The sequence below is a fragment of the Anguilla anguilla genome, chromosome 10 (assembly GCF_013347855.1).
Source record: "Anguilla anguilla isolate fAngAng1 chromosome 10, fAngAng1.pri, whole genome shotgun sequence".
NCBI classification, from domain to species: domain Eukaryota; kingdom Metazoa; phylum Chordata; class Actinopteri; order Anguilliformes; family Anguillidae; genus Anguilla; species Anguilla anguilla.
In genome coordinates, this window is record NC_049210.1 from 37,828,401 (window position 1) to 37,850,646 (window position 22,246).

The following is a 22,246-nucleotide window of genomic DNA, read 5'->3' on the forward strand; positions in this document are numbered from 1 at the left end:
TCCTACTGTAATTATTTCTGGGTCGTTTGCAACTGTAACTCCATTAACCACGATAGAACACCCTGATGCAAAACACAGCCAGTCTGGACTCGGTACAAATTATTCACACTTCCACAGGACGGGAAAGCTAAGGGCCAAAGGGCAAGCCCGGCTTGTCTGGTCTTATTTGCTAATGATCGACAGGAACACGGTATCATCGAACCGACAGCTTGTTTCCTGTTGAACATCACACGCCTGTTAACACTGCCCCTCACAAGGGGAAAGGAACATCTTGCGACAGAGTGTTTCTTAAGAACAGCTGTGTTTTCCCAATACAGTTTGTTGGGGCTGACAGACTGACATGCGGTAGCCCCCATCACCCCCCCCCCCCCCGGCCCCTCACCCGGTTGAAGACGGGCAGCATCATGTAGAGCTTCTCCTCCTGCTCCTTCTGGGTCATGTGACGCGGCGGGTGGCACAGCTCGGAGAAGAGGCGCCGCAGGTGCATGAGGCCCAGCGCGTTGTCCTGGGGGCTGCACTCCTCCTCCCGGGGCCTTCCCATGATCCTCTTCACCATGTTCATCTTGAGCGGCTTCTTCCGGGCAAAGCCGGCCCTGGGGGACGGAGAAAAGGACACACAGAGAACAAAGAATGAAATGACAATCAATGAAGGAGACAGAGGGAGTCAAGACCAAGACAGATTAAATGAGTGAGCAGCCAATCAGAATGAGGGGGCGGGATTTAAGGAAAGAAAAGATAGGGGGAAGGAGAGAGCAGACTCAAAAGATCAGTGAAATTCCAGGTTCAGAAAGTAAAAGTCCCCTTCAGTATTTTGTTCCAATCACCTGGATTCACTAATGTGCATAAATCTTCAGCCAAGAGGTAAAACGAATTAGTGAAATCAGCTTGCTGAGTTAATGGATGGAAAAAATGCATTACTTTCTGAGCCCTGGACTTTCCACCTCCGAAAATCAGTAAATCAGAGAAACCGGTCAGTTAAACAAAAGGCTCTCTGCACCAGCTGATATGTTGGTCTGGAGAGGCAGAAGGCTATCCCTCACAGGTGCTGTGCATTTGTCAGCTTCTGTTTTCCTCTGTACACTGTGCCTGTGTTCTCCCCGTTCCACTTTCTTAACAAGGCCACGCAACCAGAATCCAAGATGAAGAACCACAGTCTCTTTGTCTGTTAAATAAAAGGACACAATAAAAGAAAAAATGCTTGTTTTCTCCAATTAGTAGCCTATCTTTAATATTTTCAAAAAAACAGCCAGCATTCAGCCGTAATTTAGAAAGATTCAACTGCTCGGGTTCTTTGGGGATTTTCTGTCACTAGAAAATGTAAACACCTTGGCCTCTGTTGTAGGAAAAAAAGATAGCTTGGTAAGGTTAAGCTCCCAGTTTTTCATGAGACGTTTTCTTTTGAATAAGAGTCATGCGATTGCATAGTATTATCTGGACTACTCAGACAAAGATTATAAACTGACTGCATCATAACATAAGCAAACGGAGAACACAATGACAATGTTTCCTTTTCAGGGTGTAACCCATCCCAACCCATCCCATCGCAAGCCAAAGAGTTCCAACATGGAACAGAACCAAGACTCAGAATGTTCTCAAATCAAGTCAGGATTAAGTATGTTGTCAATGCAAGCCAGATACATCCATTAGCCCAAACTCTTTAAAGGCATTAGAACCCTAGACGCTGCAAGCAATTATGCAGTGGCTGATGGGAGCTTCAGGAAGTCAAGAGAGTGTCATGGAAAGTTTGTAGTCGAATTCACTCTTGGAACACACCGTGATGGTAAAAGGTTCTGACACTCTACCATGCAGTTTACAAAACCATTCTCCCCTGGGGGGGTAGCCTCCTTAGAACAAATTATTCCCACTTGACAGGATTAGAAAGTGCGCATTTTAAGCGCGGGGGAACGTGTTAGCTTTCCATCACTGCGCACTTGAATGACCATTTTACAATGCCCTCAAAACAATTTCTTTTTACTGACGCCTTGAAACAAATTATCCAAAAGGTGGAATTATCATCCCACAAGAGAGTGAAATAAATCTTAGGTAACGTTTCGATTAAATTTCATTCAGCTCGTTCACCTTTACAAGCATGTTTGGATGACATTTAAAATAAATAAAAATGGACATGTAGTCTAGTAACAGCAGTGCCTTGGTTCGCAACCCAAATAGTACAAACTACATTAAACTATAGTTTAAGGCAGTGGTTCCCAACGCTATTCCTGGAGATCTACCGTCCTGTAGGTTTTCAGTCCAACCCTAGCAAAGCACACCTCATTCAAAAGCTAGAGATCAGGCATAATTCTACAAATGAGTTGAAATAAAAACCAACAGGATAGTAGATCTCCAGGAACAGGGTTGGGAACTACTGGGTTAAGTCATAAGACTTTTTTTTCTCAATATAGTGAACTTGCCCTCTCGACGAACCCAAGGAGTGTGTTTCAGGTGTCTCGTGAGCTGAGATCATTGACAGTGTTGACTGGGAAGTGATATTCATTGGAAATGAGGAACCGACATGGCTAGCACCACACAACTGCTAAAGTAACAGATATTCTACCCGTCATGGCTAGCATCACGCAAATGCTAAAGTTCTCCACTTTCATTTCAGTTTTACTTAGGCCTAACCCACAAAAAGCAGCGTTATTAACTCCCATTGCTTATCCCCCATTCATAATTACCGCTAGGAGTGTAATCCAACATAATTAATTTTCATAGCAGGTGTTTGATCCTCGTTTTGAAAATGCCACGCCGATAGAGACGACGCTAAACACTCGATCCCCGTGTTCAATAATTATACGATGGATAAACATATTATTTTGAAACCGAGTGCCGTTTGCCATAGTTCATCACATTTAGCCCAGATAAACCCCATCACAGTTCTGTGCTGTAGCTGATTAAATGTTAAAAGGGCATTCTGAGGTGGGTATAAATGTTCCCTCTACGTGACAAACAAATTAAACAGGCATGCCCTTTAAGGACACCGCACCTGAAATGAAATAAGTAACTTGAACTAGGTAGATAAAGCGCTCTGTGGCTCTGTGAACTTTCCCAGGTTCACTGCTGCTCTGACTGACATGCATTCTGCATTTCACTGTGGAGACGGTTACCTCAGAAGAACCCACTTTAAATTTAGGCTAACTCTTGCCTACAGCCTCCAGGAATGCGACTGCTTTTTGGGGTCAGACTATTCTCGTCTCGGGATGAACATCTGAAGCACATCTGGAGGTTTATTGCATAATTAACATGGTACTTACATTTTAACCAATGAACAGTGAGGCGGTTTGATGGGCAGCCAATCAGAAGAGAACTTGAAGTGACTAACCACACAGAATGAACCTCCAGTGCTCATGTTTAGATGCAAAACACTTGACATTAGTATGTTTCGCTAATATTTTCCCATTTATAAACTTGAATAACTAAATAGGCCTACATCTTGCTATTGTGGCTCGATGAACATTTCAATTTAAAAATAGTGGCTGAACGGAGTCGTTAAGAGACATTTTGTCAGCTTGCTCCAGCTGTGCAAGTAGGTACTGACAGAAGGTGTTAATGTGAGGGTGTGTGAGGGTTTGAATGGGAATGAAAGAAATTACATAAACGATTAAAGATGGTCCTAATTACAAAGAAAACGAATTTCAATCCAGGCGAAGAAAACACACACATATGGTGGGTGCAGGAAGAACAGTCTGTGCGCAGCAGTCCTTCTCAAACACATACACTCACACACACACACACGCACACACAAAATCTGTCTCCACAACACAAGGAAGATAACTTTATTTGATTTATAATATGATGATGAATAACAATGATGTGTTTTTAAAAGGAAAACAGAGGGCTTTCATGCAGACTAAAACAGGATTTTCAATGCCAAAAAAATACATGCGACAGATTATGGTGATGGACACCAGAACAGCAAGAATGCTGTGCATCATTTTGGAAGACAATTCATACAAATGAAAAAGAAAAAAAAACTATTGAGGAGGAAGAGACTGGAAAATAATTAGATGACGAGAAAAGACAATGGCTCTAACAGCCAAAGTCTTTAATATTTCATGGCTTATGGACATACACTAGACAAGACACTGGAATGCAATAAAGATTTCATCGGCAGAGTTTTGAATTCCTCTCCAGTATGCAAATGCACATCCAGACCCTAAATCTGAAACTCAAACTGACTTTAGCCAGAAACCATCCTTCAAACCAAATAAATGGGCCTTTTCTGACACGTAGGGGGGTAGATTATGGGCTAGCTTTATTGATCTTGCCTTCAAGAGTTGAGTTCGGGGCAATCAAGAAATCTTTTCTGTGTCTCCAGCAGCTACTACCTTTTAAAAAGGATGCTATTCACAGGAGACTAAGTTTATCTGAGGTCCAGTCCTGTAATCAATAATCCATCCATCCATCCACCCATTATCCATACCCGCTTATCCTGGATAGGGTCATGGGGAGTGCTGGAGCCTACCCCAGTGTGCATTGGGCGAGAGGCGGGAATACACACTGGACAGGCCGCCAATCTATGGCAGGGCACACACACCATTCACTCACACACTCATGCCTATGCTGCCCACTCCTGCCCGTAATCAATTATTCTGATCCTATTGGTCTCTCGCACATGGCCAAGCACACTCAAGAACCAACAGGGTCTGAGACGTAAACCATTGACTATTTACTGACACACCAATGTATACTAATTATCTCTGAAAAAACAAAGGAATAGTAATTTGGGAAACGGGAGAAAAACTCAAACAATCGCAGGCACATCGATATGGTCAACGGGGCCATGAATCGAAATTTCACAACCCCTGTGGCAAGCTAAATTTGGGGTCAGGACCCCGAATACACTAATGCCCTAAAGAGGAACTACAGTGGCATAGCTTTGGTTTTAAAATTTTCATAGAAAAATCTAGGCTAATATTCAAGATCATTCCCTTTCAGGGTTCAATCAAGGGGTTAGGGTTAGGAATAAGTTAGGATTAGGTTAAGGTTAGGGTTACACAAATGCCCTAAGGAGGAACTATGGTGGTCAGACAGTTCTGAAAACAGGACCCTTGTGATTTTCCATCCTAAAGCTATGGTCAGTTCACTGTGCTCTAAGCAATGTTATAGTAGGTCTGTCATCACAAAGGCTAAGCAACAGGTCTTCCCAGAAGCATCCACTGAAAAGGCTCTGTTTTCCTTTGCCTACAATTTTCCTATTACGCTATCATCTTTGGCATCTGAACCACAAAAGGTCACATAACGACTCAGGAAAACAGTGGGGGGAAAATGAAATCAACAAGGACGAGCCAGAACGTTACCACGAGCGAGCCGCAAATCAACAGGTGACAAAATTGGACCAAAAATCGAACATATCTGGAGAAACGCCGGCACCGCAGAACAAACGCTCTCGTCAGAAAGCCTGACGTCTTCGGGCAGGAAGTTACGCAAGCGTGAATCACAGGCTGCCGGCCCCAGAGGATGCAGAGCCCAAGTGCACTTTGGGGATGGAAAATGTGAAGCCCGGTACCAGCATTTGGCTGACTAAAAATATCCCCACCCCCCTTGCGAGGATCCTGAGTAATTTTACTGGCTCTCCCGTTCAGCCTCGGAGGGCAGCTCCGGGAACGAGCGTGAGCCGCTCGCTCAGCCCCGGCGGGTTCAGTAAATCTCACTTCCTAAAGCCGGCCTGTGTGTGGGAGGGGCCCAGTTAATGAGAGCGAACGGAAAAACAAACGGGCGGCCGGATTTGCATAATGCTGGGACACGGCCAATCGGCTTACGCCTCTTCCAGGCGATTAGGCTACGCCGTCCCCTTCTTCGAAAAATAAAAGGACGCACAAAAGAAGACAATAACGTGCCTTGAGGCAGCGCCTCTCCGTCTGATTCGATCCGCTGGTCGTCTTCAACCCCAGGCCCTGACATCCACATGGCCTGCTGGTTTTCAAATCAGCAACCGATATAAATAAAGACTCGAGGACCAAAGGTAGGTGACTTAAGTGTGTAATCACACTGCTTTAATGAATAAGCAAAGTGCAGTGTAACATGTAAAGCGGCAGACCACGAGGGTCTCTGGAACCAGGGTTCAGGTTTAGTCTTTTCCTTCTAACCCCGGGCAACCCGTCGCCTAGGGGGCCATATCGGTTTCGGGATCTTCATGCAAACTTCTTCTCTTTATAATTTCATGAGCCCAATCGTTCAGCCTACAAGATCTGACATTTTAAACAAGATTCATCGATAAGATCACGAATGCAGACAGGAAACTGCCAGAAACAAAAATCAAAGGCAGATACGGTCCTCTGGGAGCAGGGTTAACACAGCTCTTAAGTTCTTTGAACCCTGCAGAGGCATAAACTGTTCCTTTCCATAAAGTCTCCATTTTCCCCCATCGCAGATTCACCACAGGCCTTGCGTGTGCCGACATCTGGGCAGGGAATCTCGTAACTCCACACAGAGCTGGGCATTTCTGAGAGGATACAGAACTTCCAAAAATGAATAAATACGTTTGTGTGGCTAAAACATCGTCGCTGTTCAACTGTGCTGACGAAAAAACGAAACTATGTTAGGAGCGTGACAGAATGAGCTATTAGCTGATCTTGTCTGCACAGACCATGCTAAAACATCTCATTCAGTTTACTATTCTGTAATAGAAAAAAGAGTAACTGAAGGGTTTAAAAAATGAAGTGAAAAGAAACAGAAGCAAGCAGCACTATTGGATGGACACTGAGGTAGCCCCCCAGTCACTCTTAGCCGCAGCGAGGTGCGGTGCCCGCTGCGTGGACCATATGCCTGAGGAACAGGGTCTGCCCCAGCACACCACAGGGCCGGGCCTCTTAAATGGAGCCTTTTCTGTGTAAAATGGCACCTTTTCTGTGTAAAATGGCACCTTTTCTGTGTAAAATAGGACCTTTTCTGTGAGTGTCAGAGAAGAGTCGTGTTCCCTGAAATAAACCCCACTGCACAAAAGGCAAATGTGGGCCACAGAACAGGCGGTCTGACTGAAATAAAAAAGGGTAATGCATTCCTCGTGTGTTCATAAACTATCGCAGACTGCCATAAATAGAAAAAAAAAACATTATTCACCATTTTACATTTATGTAGCCTATGTAAAAGGCACTTTTTTTAGGTTGGACAGGTTAGAATAACATTTTTTATCCCCCATTTTCGGGGGATAAAAGGTAGGCATACAGTCACAAACTCACAATAGTCAATCTTGTATTTATCCAGTCAAAGACTAACCTAAGGAAATGGATGCCATACAAAAAAACATATATTTGTAGGAATAACTCATTTTGTCACGGATACAATCGGAGGTAAATTAGCCTTTCTAGCTAATGTTCTGTCTGTTAATTGCAACAGCCAAGACTTAAACACGTTGTCATGGCTAGCATGTCAACAGAAACACTCAGCTTGCAATAAAACCCACATTCATTCATCTGGATAAGAGGATAAATGAGGCTGACTGGCAAGCACACCACCTAGGTCTACATCATGCATATTTCAGAAGAGTCTGGGGATATTCCTAATGGGAGCCTATTAACAACAGAACAATCCGCTGGTTTGTACCTGTTAATGTCTCACAATAAAGTCTCGCGTGATGATAAGAGAAGAGACAAAACATGATGACCATTCCAGTCAGACTAAATTAATTCACTTTTCATGTGAATTCTCAAAAATTCCCAGCTAACAGGAGTCAAGAGTAATTTTCAATCAATTGAAAATTTATAATCCTCGTTGTCCCACCAAACGTGACTCTGTAGTTCTTAGTTTTTGCCCCATTTTGGCCTGTGTTGACCCTTAGTGTCATTATTGCATTATTGGCTCTCGTTTTCATTCTCAGGTGTGTCCTCGTTTAGTTGAGTGTCTGCACCTGTTAGTCTAGATATTTAAGTTCCTGAGTTTGTGTCATTCCTTGATTGGTCTTTGTGTTTGGGGGGTTAGTTTGTGCTACTCTACTGTGCTATGTTCCAGAGCTTCAAATCTGTTTGTTACTTTAATTTTGAAGTAGAAGTTTTTTTTTTTCTTTTCTTTAACTTACCTGGCATCTCAAGTTCTCTCTGAATTTGAGTCCAACCTAGTAATATGTCTGACAAATAGACACAGCCAGGTGTTTAACGTTATTGGTGACACAGTGGCAGTGTCCTTTAATGAAGCACTTTATTAAAATGCTAACTGAATACGAGCGCTTTGGCCAGCTAATGCTAAAGCAGAAAGGCCTAGGTACATGGGTTTGTGCATTTCCAAACGTTACCTGTATCCAGCAAAGTTTACCATCTCAGTAAACTTTATGTAGGCTATAAGCCTACTGCTGTACTCTTGTACCTTAGCTCTAATTGGCTGATCTGAATACTTCCAAAATAGATTAACTACTCCAACTAATGGCAAATATGGGCCATCCATACTCCTAGACTGCAAATAAACATAAATTGTTCTGAAAAGCTAGAAAACATTACCCTGCATTTACTTGTACTCGCACAAAAGAATATCCACTTATCCACTCTGTAGGCCTACATGGATTAATGTATTTTGTCAGCCACAGAAACACCAGGAAATAGCTCATATTTTCCATATTGATTTCCCACACAACAGTACATTGATAATGGGAGGTTCAAATGTAAAATCCTACGAAGAACTGTTGGAATGTTCACAATGTTGTAGCTAGCTGGGAAGCAAAGTTTTGCACTTTGGTCTATTAGGGTCATTCTTGGTAGCAGGTGTCAGCTCCAATAAATGTCTGGTGGAGTACTCAAAGAGATTCAAGGTCTGGGCTTGAAAAAAATATATAACCGTTCAAAGACGGGAAATTCCTTTGGAGATTTTGTATGATGTTATTCGCTTGAACAAGTCTCTTCACTGACAACGTTGGCTAACCGAAGCTGGGAGAAACACTGTACACAATGGCACATGAGAAAAACTTCTGCAATTCACATTACATAAACATGTTCTGTACAATGACTATCGGAGGGGGAAAATGGAACATAATTGAATTAAAATATACAATACTATAAAAAAGACATTATGACAGGGCTCTGCATTTTTTCCAAGGAGCACATAGGCTCCTAAGTTGAAAAATTTAGGAGCATGCTAATGCATCCCAATTAGCAGATTATTTTTCCAATTAGCACACCTCCTCACCTCCTGCTGCAATCAGCTAATGATGTTAGTCTTGACATACCTTCTCTGGATAGGCTAGACAGTGATTATTCAGTATATAAGAATTAGGCCAGCAAATCAAGCTGAAACAGCTGCAAATCAAGTGGCTTTTCAGTTTTTAACCTGGAACATTTTGCCCTTAGACGCGAGGTTAACAAAAAAGCTGATGACGGTGAGATATTTTGCATTTACAAGGCATCTTTTTACGGCCTGAACAGGAAATCAGCTAACACAATCTGGTCAGAAATTCGAAAGAAAAACAACTTCCCCTTTTAATTTCCAACTGAATCAACATTTCTTAGTGCAGTGATTCACACAGTCTGACATCAGTGAAAATCAAACTTTAATCAAACAGGGCCTACTTCTGTAGCATCTGAGCCCGTCAATCCCACACAAAAGCTGTGATCAGTTTCCACACCTGAAAGTAGGTCGAAGTTCAGTACACCTCAACGCACTTGCTGAAATCTGTCATTTGTAGGGGTTTAAACCTCAGACTTCACCACAATAGGATGTGATGTCGATTCTAGAGGCAATATTAATTTTTGCCAATATCAAACATTTTGCTAGGATACAATCCAAAATGATCCGATATAAGCAATTATATATAGGCTATATGGATCCAGCAAACACAATTCTGTTACAACGTACACATACAACCAAAATGAGGTTGAGAGTGCAAAAACTTACTGACATCACGTTTAACAGAAGGAAAAACAACACTAGCAAGAGTGCTGATGAAGCAGGGTTGGAAACGTAAACAGTGATTTTGGCAGTGTTGCTAGAGTGAAAACTGCTGTAAGATTGTGGACATTAATAGAAGTATTTAGCTGTAATTCATAACAATATGAATAGATTTTTGCATGCTGTATCGACTGGATCGGACCATTGCCCTTTGAACCGATATATCCATCCAGATCAATGTATCGTTGCACCTCCAGTCATTTGATCAACAGATTACAATGAGAGCAGCATCCTCTTGTTGCCTTCTGTATGACTCTGATGTTTCATTGAAATTAAATATAAATTTGAGTTCATTTAAAATTTAGTTAACTGAAATTCAGACTTCCCTCCATCCCTACTACTTACAACAGGCTGTAAACTAATTATGCACCACATCAGATGACAATGCTTAATGTTTACCTACACTTCCCTTCACCTGAGCTAACACACAAACCACATGCAGAAAGCAGAAAGACCACATAAGCACATTTTTGAAGAATGAAAAAGAAAATACTTCAGACTATTTCCGGGGCGACAAAAGACACAAAACGATGGTTTTGTTTGCATTGCTCTTTAACCATTAGTCATGTCCATCACCAACACAGTGCTACTCGATTTACAGTAAAGTAGGCCTATACAATGAGATGTCAGATTAGAAAGGGAACTAACAACGTGACATTAAGCATACAGTTTTCAAAAGCAATAATACATTAATCTTAATCTCCAATTAACTTTATTCCTTCCACAATCCCTCCGTTCTCAGATAACGGGAGGCCATTTCACACAGGCATCGCAGCAAATAAAACGGCCACACACAGCTCAAGTCGTAAACAAAAGCCAGATCACCGCGGCAACCAACCGCTTCGATCGCATACAGTAGCCTACCTGCCGTTCTCCCGCTGCCCTGCCAGCATCTCGATGATGTCACAAAAAAACCAGAAAAATTACGCCTTCCACCAGCCCGCTCGCACCGGTTAATTCGATCGCGGGAGTGTTTCGGAGACGCGGGATGCGTTTAAAGCGACATCCAGGCCACGGAGCGAGTACGGACGAGCACGGCTCTTTGCTGAGAGTGCCAGGCGACCACTGTGCCAGCGTACTGAGCGAGCCTGTGGGGACTGGTACAGCTGATCTGCCTGTCACCAGCTCCACACACACGCACACACACACACGGGGAGTGGGAGATACCATCTGGGTTGAAGAGGAGGGGGCGAGCCATGCCACTCAGTTAGTCCACGCAAAAATCTGGCTGTTGCCAAGTTTATTCACTAGCCCCCAAGTGACGTCAACATCGATCCTAAATAGAACAACCGGTTATGTTTTGTAAACTGAAAAGCAATTACGTAAGAGAACATGCCTCTCCAGGTTTTACAGTGCCCCCATAATTCTGACATCTATTTGTGACTGTAATAAACAATGAACTTAAAATGCAAGAACCCCAATGGCTGCTTTCTGCTATCACAATCCGAAGTCTATTACAAATACAGGACTGATGGACAAAAGCTATTACCATGCACTCTCCAGATTAAGCTTAAAGACTGAAGGACAGGCTAATGTAGACTATCCCTGCATGAAACGGTTTTGGCAGACTCAACTGAATTAATTCTAGTCATGAGCTACAGTATGACTTGTCCACTGGGACATACTCAACAGATCAAATAATAGTACAAATATGATTTGCAGATAAATCAAAATCCTGGGAATATAAGGTTGGAGTCCAAAGACATAAGAATGCCTGTGCTCTACAGTGAACCCTGGAAAAATGAAGTGCAAATGAATGTGTGTTTGATGCAGCCTACGCAAGTACAGCTCAAAAAGCGCTCGAGCCTCACTGGAAAAACAGAGGTTTCCTGACCAGGTCCCTTAATATATTAACCGTGTGGATATTTTGTTTGAAATGCCCATACCTAATTTGTGTTTGTCTATCACCTAATAAGAACATAGTAGTCTTCTTCCCTGAACATTTCGCATTTGCATTTATATCCTACTGATATGTTCCTCAGGGGCTTTTGCTCACACTTCTGGAAACGTAATTGCGCAAACAAATCTAATATCATGTTCAAATGCAAATGCCGTCCAACAAGCCAGAGGAAAAACAGATCGGATTCATTAGAAACAATGAGGATTGCATAAAACCTCTTACAAGTGCCCACTAAAAAGGAGAACAAAAAATCAAAGCGGGGGGGAAAAAAACAACAATGAAACAACAGCAATGCAGTAAAGCTGTGCATCTGTTTCTATAAAATTACCCCTGAGGCACTGACACAGATGTACATATTTCATATGTCCGTTCAAACCCTGCAAAACACCACAGCAAAAACCTTCCTACACAGGGCTGCCACAGAGAGGGAACTTAGACGAAAAGCGGGGCTGCATGATCTATCGAGCAGACTTAAGAGGGGAAACTGCGTGAGAGCCAGTGGCTGAACAAGGATGTGAAGCTCAGTTCAGACCAAACGTCTGCGATGTGACGGAACTGTTTTTAGAATGTCGCAGAGATGAGTCGCAGCGGTGTGAACTACCCGTCTCAGAAACGTCTGATGCCAGAGCTTGCCGTTTGCAGGCGATTCAACTTGTTTAATTGCATGAGGAGAGTTCTTAACTGGGCTTTTAAAACCATTATGGGGAAATAAACAAACATCATGAAACAGTATGGGAGTCAACTGAAGACATATGATGCAACTTTGAACTTTGGCATTTGGCAACACAGCTACTGTGTCACCAAAATCACATACCCCCCTTCCAAATCAACAATCCATCTTGTTTCATGTATGCAGAACATCTGGAAAGGACTCATCCATTTACTAAGAAACCTAATTAGTACAATTAAGTAAACTGACAACTGGTCTTTGATGACCGCAGAATGCTTGTGTCTGTGTTTTCAACTACCTCTTGATTGCTGAGCCAAATGAATCAACAGCTGGCAAACAAGATTATCACACTTAAAGTTCAAGTCTTATCTTTGTGTGATAAGGCCACATTAAAAAGAAGCCGACTGTGCAAAATCGGAAAAGCGTTCAAGCAGTTTTTAGAAATAAATAAACATTAACGATCCAATGAGCATCAAGGCACCAAATGTAACCTTTAACAGACTGAATGGTCCAGATAATTCTAAAGTAATGTGAATCTCCCAAAAATGGCCAATTGTATGATTAAAACCTGCTCTTGCATTAACTCACTGTGTAAACAGAAGACCGCTCTAGTCGACAGGAAACTAGAGCCAGCTCCACTAAAGCATTTCTAATCTGTTTTGCATTCATTATGTCCACCAGCATCAGACTCCGAGCGTGGCACTGGCAACACATTTCAAAAACCACCCACATTTCAATACCGCCATGTTACCATATAAGGTTCAGCCTGTGTCTCACTTAGCTCTGTGATTCTTTCTTCCGGTAATGCGGTCAAAATGAACGCAAGTGTATGTAGGCCCTACATCCATTTTTAATTATTTCACATTGTCAGGGTTTGTAGGTGCAGTGCTATCAGGCTCCTTTAATTTTGTGAAGTATGAACAAATCTCCCAGTACCATATTAGCGATCTATTGAACTCCAGTTTTTAAACAAAAAATGCATGCCAGCCTTCAAAACACAGGTACCTGTCATTTTCCATGTTATTTATTCCGCTTGCAGCAAAAGTCCCCACCACCATCTGATTGAGGAATGTTAGCAACTGGGACATTTTTTTTTTTTCATTTTCTTGTTTTTTTTTTATCCAGACGCTACCTTTTCAAAGGCCGTTGATATTATTTTTATGGGTCACAGGACAACGTTGCATTTCTCTGATACATAATCACGTGGATAAGAGTAAATAAAATTACAATTACATTCATCATTCTTTCGCAGCATCATTGCTTTGTTAAACAAACAGGATATCGCGAAGGAACTGGCCTTTGAAGAGACATACAGAAAGACAAAAGGTACTGGAGACATGTTACCACAGCCTGGATGCTGCCAAGAAAATGACAGCGTAAAAGCAGGGTGGCAAACGAAAACACCGGTTAGCCGCATTAGGCTGTCAGGGCTATAAGGTCAATTAGCATTCCCGGTTAGGATTGTTTTGGTCTAAAAATCACAAGACAAAATTACCGATTGTACACACTGTAATTACGCTTACGTCAAAGCAGTAAAAACAAAGCAGGAATTGAAACGCAGCTTATCGTTCGGCCTAATACTTTAAGTGCACCTTAAGCATGAGGACCCGAAATTAAACAGGAATTCCAGATTTAAATGGAGTGCGCTTTTTTATGATAATCTTGCGGAAATTAACAGACTGCAACGGGCTCCAGGTCTGTGGAGAAGCCTATTTGCTTCCTAAACCCAACAGGCTGTACCGCTGGAGACGATAGCGCCTACAGTATCACGCAAGATGCAACGCCATATGACATATGAATTTGTAGTGTGTATTCCATTGCACAGTTCATTGGAACGAACCACATGCTGACATTTTTTTGTATTCATCTATAATTGTTGGCCATCCATTTACGCACTGTTAAGATGAAATTGGTCAAGGGAGAGGGGTAATATTGTGATCAGAGTACGGTTTTCACAAATGTCAGTTCAATCAAACAGCACTTGACTATACATAGAACCTCAACTTTGAACAATGAACAAGGACTGTACAATGCTTACATATAGGCCTAACATTACATATTTGGGGAAATAGATACGTAACTTAATGGGATTTGCGGAAGACAGTTTTCATGCCAATTAAGCGTGACGTTAGGGATTAACACTGTAACCAGTTCGCCACTTTGACTGGTTTAAAATGTAATACATGCGCAACTAATACAGGTATCTGCCACATTTTAATGCCTATGGTTGGGACATGTCTAAGAATTCACGCAAGATCCCACAAAGGCATAAGAAACTCTAATGAAGACTGATTTTACATAAATAACTGATTACATGTTCTGATCGTTAGAAACGTATCGACTGAGTATCTATAGCTAATTAGCAGTTTATGACATGGGATTTAAGGAGAAAATCTGTAACGTTAACTGTAACAAAAAAAAAACGTTAGCAACAGTTCAGGTTACCGTAGCGAACGAACTTGCTGATCCAGCGAACATTAACGCTATCAAATAGGCATGGCTTAATAGTATAGCTCGAACCGAAGCACAAAGCATTAATTAGCATGTTAACGTTACTAGCTTGAAAATGAAAGAACTGTATGTATGGCACGATTGCAAAGCATTTGTCGATAGCGTATTGCAGCGTCGATGGACAGTAAAAAAATAAATAAATAAAAACCAAAGCAGGAAGACTGGGTGTGCATCACTCAGTATCCAAAAATCAAGATTAACGCGTTATATTTGTTAGCCTTCTAATAGTGATATGATTGGCTAACGCTAGTCGATCTACATACATACAGTAGCTAGCAAAATACAGTAGTGGTGCTATCTATATTATCATCTACGCACATCTGACATTGTACTAGCCCTAGCCATATTCTAATGTAAACGGGCCACTTTAACGAGACGTCCGCAGAAAGGTGACAATTTCAACCCACGAACATTAGCCATTACATTAATGACTTGGTCAGCAAATCAACAGAATCTACAATATCGCTAGTCACAATGGGCTGGTCTTAGTCTTTTTTCTTAAAACAATTCCAAACTGTAGTGTGGGCCTTTTTACAGAATAAACCGAATGATGTTGGGCTGCTGGACAGCTACAGTGTCTGATATACTACTCATGATCTTTGCCACTAGCTAACCAACATGACATAACGTTTACACCCATCAAAATACATTAGTTGTCAAGTTATGATAACTAACTAGCACAAACGGATAATTACTAATTATACAAAAGCCTTAATTAAACGGACACTGTGTTGTCTGTCTTCCTGTTCATATTTTCTTCTTGAAATGAGAGATGATACTGGCATTTCGGCGTCCCTTCCTGTGTCTGTCATATTGACACATTCTGCACTGATGGCTAGCTACCAAGCTAGCGTTAGCTAGTTATACGAGTTGCACAGCAACCTATGTGGCCGCACTGTACTGTAATTCTAGTAGACTAGACAACTCACCGGTATATCACTGTTTATGTCGTAAAAGACCAAATCCAAGGTGAAGACGGTATAATTGTCATGTATTAATGACGTATCTTTCGTCTAGTTTTATCCATATACGATACATTATGCTGTAATCCAAAAGTGGTTACGATCCCTGCTCCTCCTGCTGGTGGCCATCTTTAATCCTCAACATCCAAACAGCACAGAGATGTTCGAGCCTCGAGGTCCAGCGCTGCTCCTAGACTGAATTGTGGGTAGTGTAACAGAACACTGTATGTGTGGAACATACTGCCATCTATTGTAGACGAAGACTAAAATCAGACGAAAGCCTCGAAATTGGAGAGGAATGGGCAATAGTTGGCTTTATCCGAAGAGTCACAGTGTTTTCTAGTTTGTGTTAGGCGTTAGATCTTAATTGCGTAATTGCATTTGTTTTGATAGAAAGACAGACTATCAGGCGTTGACTTGGACACTCAAGAACATGGTAAATGTATGTTCATACAGAGCAATCAGGGGTCTGGGTGTCTGATATCAGAGCTCTCGATCTCTCTCTAAATCTGAAGTATACTGTAGGACTGCCCATTCCCAAATGCTTTGCTCAGAGAAGACAAACATGCTTATAAACAAAATATCCACAAACAGAAATATTTTATTGAAAGTTTAATCAACATCTGTTTATTTATAAATAGTACTATAAAGATTGTTGTAAAACAGATGACAGTACCTTAACAGAAGAGAGGAAATGCTTGGACTAAAGAATTACAAACTCCAATCTTTGTGAATTTTCAGAAAAAATGTTTTGAATCTGCATATGAAATATTTCAGGCATACCAATGAAGGTCCAGCAGATTTGTAACCACATTGCATGCTTTAATACATGCTTTTAACATTTTTAAAATGTATTTTTGGCACAGTATTTAGACATTGATAAACTTAAGAAAATGAATGAAAATTATCCTAAAAACTGTAATACCTATCAAAGAAAAACATTCAACACACACAGCTGTAACTGCATGAGTCATACATTATCTCCATATATGTGGAAGTTGGACATGCATGGTTAGTGTATTAACATAAACTGGAACAAACATGTTATCACATTACTATGTTAGGAAAGCAATGAAAATGAAACATGAAAGATTAAAATATTTGGTTCTTAAACAGGAATTGGATAGTAGGAGAATAATGACAATACATTTTGAAAACAAATCACTTTTCAGATGTGCATGAATAAAAATTTTAAAAACTGCCCGTTGATTCAAAAATAGCGGTAGTCAATCATTGTCATTAGCATGGCTCCACAAACATACATCTAGGGCTTTCTGCTATCATATGGGCCCGACCAATCAAACCACTCAGTTCTATGCTGGGCAACTGTCATTTTGCTGTCATTTTGACCTCCTATTGTTCTGCCCTAGACACTCAGCTTCTAGTTCTGTTACACTGCAAGCATGCTTGCCAAATATTTTTAATGAGTCATCGAAAGTAAATGTTTCGGATTTGGTTAAATCAATGACCAGATTTTTTTATATATTTTTTATAAGTACTCTCTAATGTAATAGGCGTACCATCTCATCTTCATAAACATGACTGGACGTAAAAGCACTGCTAAATGAAAACAGCCTGAGCAGTTCAATTTGCCCTCATCAACCCCATGCTTTGACACATGCTTTTAGAGCATGCACACCTGAGCTGAAGTGCTTCTACTCAGCATGTTTATGATGCTGGGCACTCACGCAGGACTCTGATTTTCCTGAGTCAAAGTTATAGGGTACAGCCTGGCCTCATGGAAAACAGCCTTACTGAGCCACTCCAGCGCCTAGGCCTAGAGTTTTCTCCCTTTCCCAAACCAGAATGGCTAACTGTAATTATATGAATATGTACTTGTAAAATTACTGAAACAAACACTTTTGAATATGAATAATAATAATAACAATGACAATGTGAAATAAAATATTGGAAATGAAAAGTACCCTTAAACATTAGAGTGAAGTGGTTAAATATTTTTTATTTTAATTTTGCATACATTTTTCACAGTAAAAATTTTTTTTTTTTAAATCAGAAAACCGCACCAAGAAGTTACATTCATTTGCTGTGTGGTGTGGTCCTACGTCTGAACATTATATACAGGCATGGCTGTGGTCAACAATTTCCTGTGTATTTATTGAATACCTGTTTAATGCAGCCGTAGACAGTGTGGTAGCAATTGCTGTCGGGGGCCATTAAGTCCGTGACCATCTCTGTGTGGCCCACTTGGGGCAGGAGGTAGAGGGACACCTTCACAGAGAGGTCGGCGAGAGCGTCTGAGAACTTCAGGGATGATACCACAGGAACGGTTCCATCGCCAGTTCCGTGGATCAAACAGAATGGAGGCACTCTGCAGAATGAACACAATGAAACACGAGAAACAGCTAGGGCTTTCACAAATCAGCTTGAGTGCTTTTGTTGCAGCAAATGTGCTGTATGCATAGTATAGTCAGACTTATTTCCTGTTGAGCGAAATGGGGGGGGGGGGGGATTGTTCTGGGATTACTGTTTGAGAAGATATCTGATTTGCTTTATAAAGGTGGCTTTTCATTTTGTCTTTAAAGATTTTAATGCACATTTGGATAAGAACATATAACACTGCCTTGGCCTACGTAAACCTACGCCTGCATCAAAAAAATGGGACAATACTACAGCTACCTAGTAAAATGCAGATACTAGACACATAAAAATGTATGCAATATGCAAGAACTCTGGCTTACGTCTTCAGTTGGTCGTCTGTGAGTGTCTTCAGCGTGGAGGTAGGTGAATAGTAATCAAAGTTCTCAATTCCCCCCATTGCTTTGTGCATTGGAGAAACATATTCCACACCCCGAGTTTTCTCGTGCCGATAATGATCCAAGATATTGTAAACCCCGCTCAGCCCTACAAAGCAAAATAATGACATAAAGTAAATACTCCATGGTTTAAACTTGTATTCTTGCTGCTTTAAGTATTTTTCCTCATTTTCTCCCCGGTTTGGAATGGCCAATTATGCACATTGCAGTTCAGGAGAGCACAGATTAGCATGTGCTGAAGCACGTGACGCCAGCGTGCGCTGCTCATCACAAAGCAGTTTGTGGGTTGGGCTCGCACAGGTATTGCACAGAACCAGAGGAAGAATCTTCAACTTGCAGTTGCCTAATTGACCAGCAGGGGTGCTGGTCGCTGGTGTGAATTAGATGCTCTCATCCCAGCCAATTTAAACTCTTCCATGCCCCCGAGCAACGCAACCTCCGGCATTGCAAGGGTCCTACTACTCTACATTGTTGCAGTTGAAGAAGTAGCTGCTTAAACAGTCATGCTCATAGACTTAATCTCTTAAACTAAAATTGCTACCTCTAAAATCACAGATAATTGCCAAGACTGTGATCTGACAGATGCATGTTCTCTACAACATATTAGCTTGCATGTTGTGTGTTCACCTGCTACCCCTTTGATCAAAGCGGTGATTTCTCTCTGTTTGGTAGCCTCTATTCCCAGTTCCTTAGCACCGTTGACCAGAAAGAGTGTAGTCAGGGCACACAAGTGTGCACCAGCTGAGTGGCCAATCAATGCAAGGCTGACCTAAACAACAAAAAAGTACCGTTATACCAGTGTTATGCATTAATGCAGAGTATACACTGTGATCATTTTTTATCCAGTGCTGGAGACACAGTAAGGTAAATGAATCCCAGTTTTAGTTGTCATGCTAACACCTTACAGTGACAGAAAAATAAGAGCTTAGACATACAGCAAATTCTGATAATTATGCCAGTGTCAGATAGGAATGCATCACTTACATTATCAATGTTAAACATGTCACCATTTTCTTTCACCCACAACAGACTGTCAGCAATATCTTGAACCATATCCAGAACATTGCCCTGGAATTGAAGTAATAATATTTAAAGTAAATTGATTTTGATTCCCTTTCATTACAATAACACCTGCTCTCTTTTTTATATTCAGTTTTGGTGATTAATTAAGATGAGTAGATGGCACCTTTGGATAGGTTGAATAGTCAGGGCAGACCACCATTGCATTGAGCTCCTTCGCCATCTGAGATGCCAGCAAGCAGTACATGCCTCTATCCCCTGATCCCCATGCACCTCCATACACAAAAACGACTACAGGTGTAGGTTCAGCACGTGATTGGTCCATATTTGGACAGTAGTACAGGTCCAGTTTGTTGGAACGGCGACCAAAAGAGATACCCTGTATGAACACATGAGAAGTTTCAGAATAGATTACAATATCACTTGTGAGTAATAAACATTATAATCAGCCAATACTGTGTCATTTGCCTTATTAGTTTCAAATGTCACTGATACATTATAAGCTGTAATCAGCATTACTAATCATATTTGAGTTTTTCTATACATATATACATTAACAGAAATGTTGTTAAGCTCATTAGTTTGAAGTACATTTTAAAACCGACTGTATAAGCTTACCTTTTTAAAATGTTTATGGTTATCAGCATTTTTGTACCATAATCTCCACTGAAAATACAGTTTACCGTACTGGACACATTTAAGCATTCCCAGCACAGCTCTGGTTAAACGGTATATCCGCCTGGAGAGAGAGGTGGTGCATATTTCAAAATCATTTTGGACACAAGTACAGTAGCAACCAAAAAAGGTCCCACCAACCTGGTAAGTACACGTGTGCGTGTAGGTGTATGTGCGTGGATATATTTGAAAATATTTGAGAATTTATTTACCTGGGCCTTATAGCTTCTATATACTTCTCGTAACTTGGTTTATTTGGCCAGCCGTACATCCACTGGACTAAGAGGGAGATACTGTACGGAATGCCAAACAGCAGCACTCCTGTAGCCACTGGCAACGAAACATGTTCCTTTAAGCTCATCCTGGAAATATAACATGAGTTTCATGAGACCCTACAGGTACTGTCAAATATATTGTGGTTTATACGATTTAATTTGACCTACTGCAAGCTTATTAGTTAAGGGTGAGCCCTACATACATTTTCGTGACCAGGGATTTGAGGCACCAGCCCAACGTGACCAATTTAACTGCAGGGAAGAATGATTGAGGAACACTCAGCAATTATACCGTCTAACACGCGATGTGAGTTCATAACTACCTTCGGTGATAGATAGCTCATAACGTGTTCTGAAATCCTACAAAAGTTTGCCTCCTCCATTTTTGCAATGACTACTTCACAACTGGGACTCTGGACTTCGCAGTTTATATAACCACTATTTAGACAAACTGCATCGGATAGTTTCGCTCATTTTATGCTTAGGATGATAGTGATAAATCTACGAGTAAACTTGAAAAAGAAATAGCTTACAGGTTTGTGATTGATAGCCTAGTATGTCTTATGTAGCCCAATATATTACATTCTGTCGTCTGTATAGCCAGTTGTCGGTGTTGTTAGTTTATATGCTCTCAGTTTATAATAAAACATTGCATAACTTACGACTCTTCATCTTCCGGAATAAACTTTGCAATGCTTACCAGCATTGGAGAAGAGTAAAATGCCCTGTCCGCAATACGGTTTATAGTTGGTACAAGATCAAAGATTGCAAAAAATCGGAAATTAACCTCGCTGAAATCCGTAGGCTATGGATTGGAGTCAATGCAGTAAGTGTCTCCCTCCAGATTTTTATGAGCAAATGTCACGAAACGCCAGGGAATAGGCTACATTCCTTAAATGAATAATATTGTTTTCAAAAAAGTACTTTCATCCGCGTTTGTGAAATGAAAACGGAATTCAGATTCTTCTTTGTTCAAAGAAAGAAAGACCACAGAGATCCACACAGAGCCGGTATTGCATTTTGTGCTTTGACACAATTCGCACACGAAGAACCTCCTTGGAAACCCGGTTTTGATAGGTACTTTCAGCGGACTTGTGTTGCGTTTTGATTGGACCACAGCAGGAATGACCAATCATCAATGCACTGTCGAATTAGGGACAAAGTGATGATATTTGCATAAATTACTCAATTCCCGTCTTCCCAAATTCAGAAAGACACATAACATATACCTCATTTTTTTTGTCCATCATGCTGGCACACGCATGTTCGGTCAAATAGGTTTTAATAAATTATTTTGTTAAACCTACATGGATCGGTGTCAGGCTACACAGAGTTTACAAACATATGCAAATAAATTGTGAAATATTGCATTTAAATAGGCTACAGAAAACACACTTTACTTGCAGTTGCTGAAACATTCCGTAAACCCTATTTGTATTGATGAAATAATTGGTAAAACGTCGCAGCTCGACACCGGGGTCTAACGACCAATGGCTATTCGGTGACCAATTAGAACGCTTTTTTGGTGACACTTTGTACTTTGTTGTGACCGATGGTTGGGACTGCGTTCCCCATCGATTATTGAGAAG

The 22,246-nt window shown here is 41.1% G+C and overlaps 2 protein-coding genes across 10 annotated transcripts in view; both read right to left on the reverse strand.

Moving 5' to 3' along the window:
* wdfy3 (WD repeat and FYVE domain containing 3) overlaps nucleotides 1-16,087 on the reverse strand; it is a 74,540-nt gene extending 58,453 nt beyond the window's left edge. For 3 of the 4 annotated variants that reach the window (XM_035378517.1, XM_035378515.1, XM_035378514.1), the window contains exons 1-2: nucleotides 10,735-11,012; nucleotides 383-593 (exon numbers count right to left, since the gene is read on the reverse strand). In XM_035378517.1, the coding sequence (XP_035234408.1) occupies nucleotides 383-593; nucleotides 10,735-10,763 (240 nt within the window). In that variant the 5' untranslated portion in view covers nucleotides 10,764-11,012. Of the gene's footprint in view, nucleotides 1-382; nucleotides 594-10,734; nucleotides 11,013-15,880 lie in introns of those variants that run through there. The other variant, XM_035378516.1, reaches the window with a different exon arrangement.
* Nucleotides 16,088-17,853: 1,766 nt separating this feature from the next.
* Nucleotides 17,854-21,707, reverse strand: si:dkey-193c22.1 (uncharacterized protein LOC567837 homolog). Of its 6 annotated transcripts, none has more exons than XM_035435867.1 (9): nucleotides 21,320-21,707; nucleotides 20,861-20,909; nucleotides 20,595-20,744; nucleotides 20,326-20,446; nucleotides 19,874-20,086; nucleotides 19,672-19,755; nucleotides 19,315-19,456; nucleotides 18,613-18,775; nucleotides 17,854-18,242 (listed from the first exon to the last, which is right to left on the reverse strand). In XM_035435867.1, exons 1-9 carry the CDS (start codon nucleotides 21,327-21,329, stop codon nucleotides 18,008-18,010), a joined length of 1,167 nt encoding a protein of 388 aa, XP_035291758.1. In that variant the 5' UTR covers nucleotides 21,330-21,707; the 3' UTR covers nucleotides 17,854-18,007. The 6 variants fall into 6 exon arrangements, with proteins under 6 accessions (XP_035291758.1, XP_035291761.1, XP_035291760.1 ...); XM_035435870.1 differs by having other exon boundaries at nucleotides 17,928-18,242; nucleotides 21,445-21,707; XM_035435869.1 differs by having other exon boundaries at nucleotides 17,928-18,242; nucleotides 21,358-21,707.
* Nucleotides 21,708-22,246: the final 539 nt, after the last annotated feature.

What these genes read in the sequence shown, in the direction of transcription:
- si:dkey-193c22.1 (XM_035435867.1), bottom strand. An exon ending in AAATCCCTGGTCACGAAAAT is followed by an intron (nt 20,745 to 20,860) that starts GTATGTAGGGCT and finishes TTATATTTCCAG; the next exon opens with GATGAGCTTAAAGGAACATG. An exon ending in ATAGAAGCTATAAGGCCCAG is followed by an intron (nt 20,447 to 20,594) that starts GTAAATAAATTC and finishes CTCTCTCTCCAG; the next exon opens with GCGGATATACCGTTTAACCA.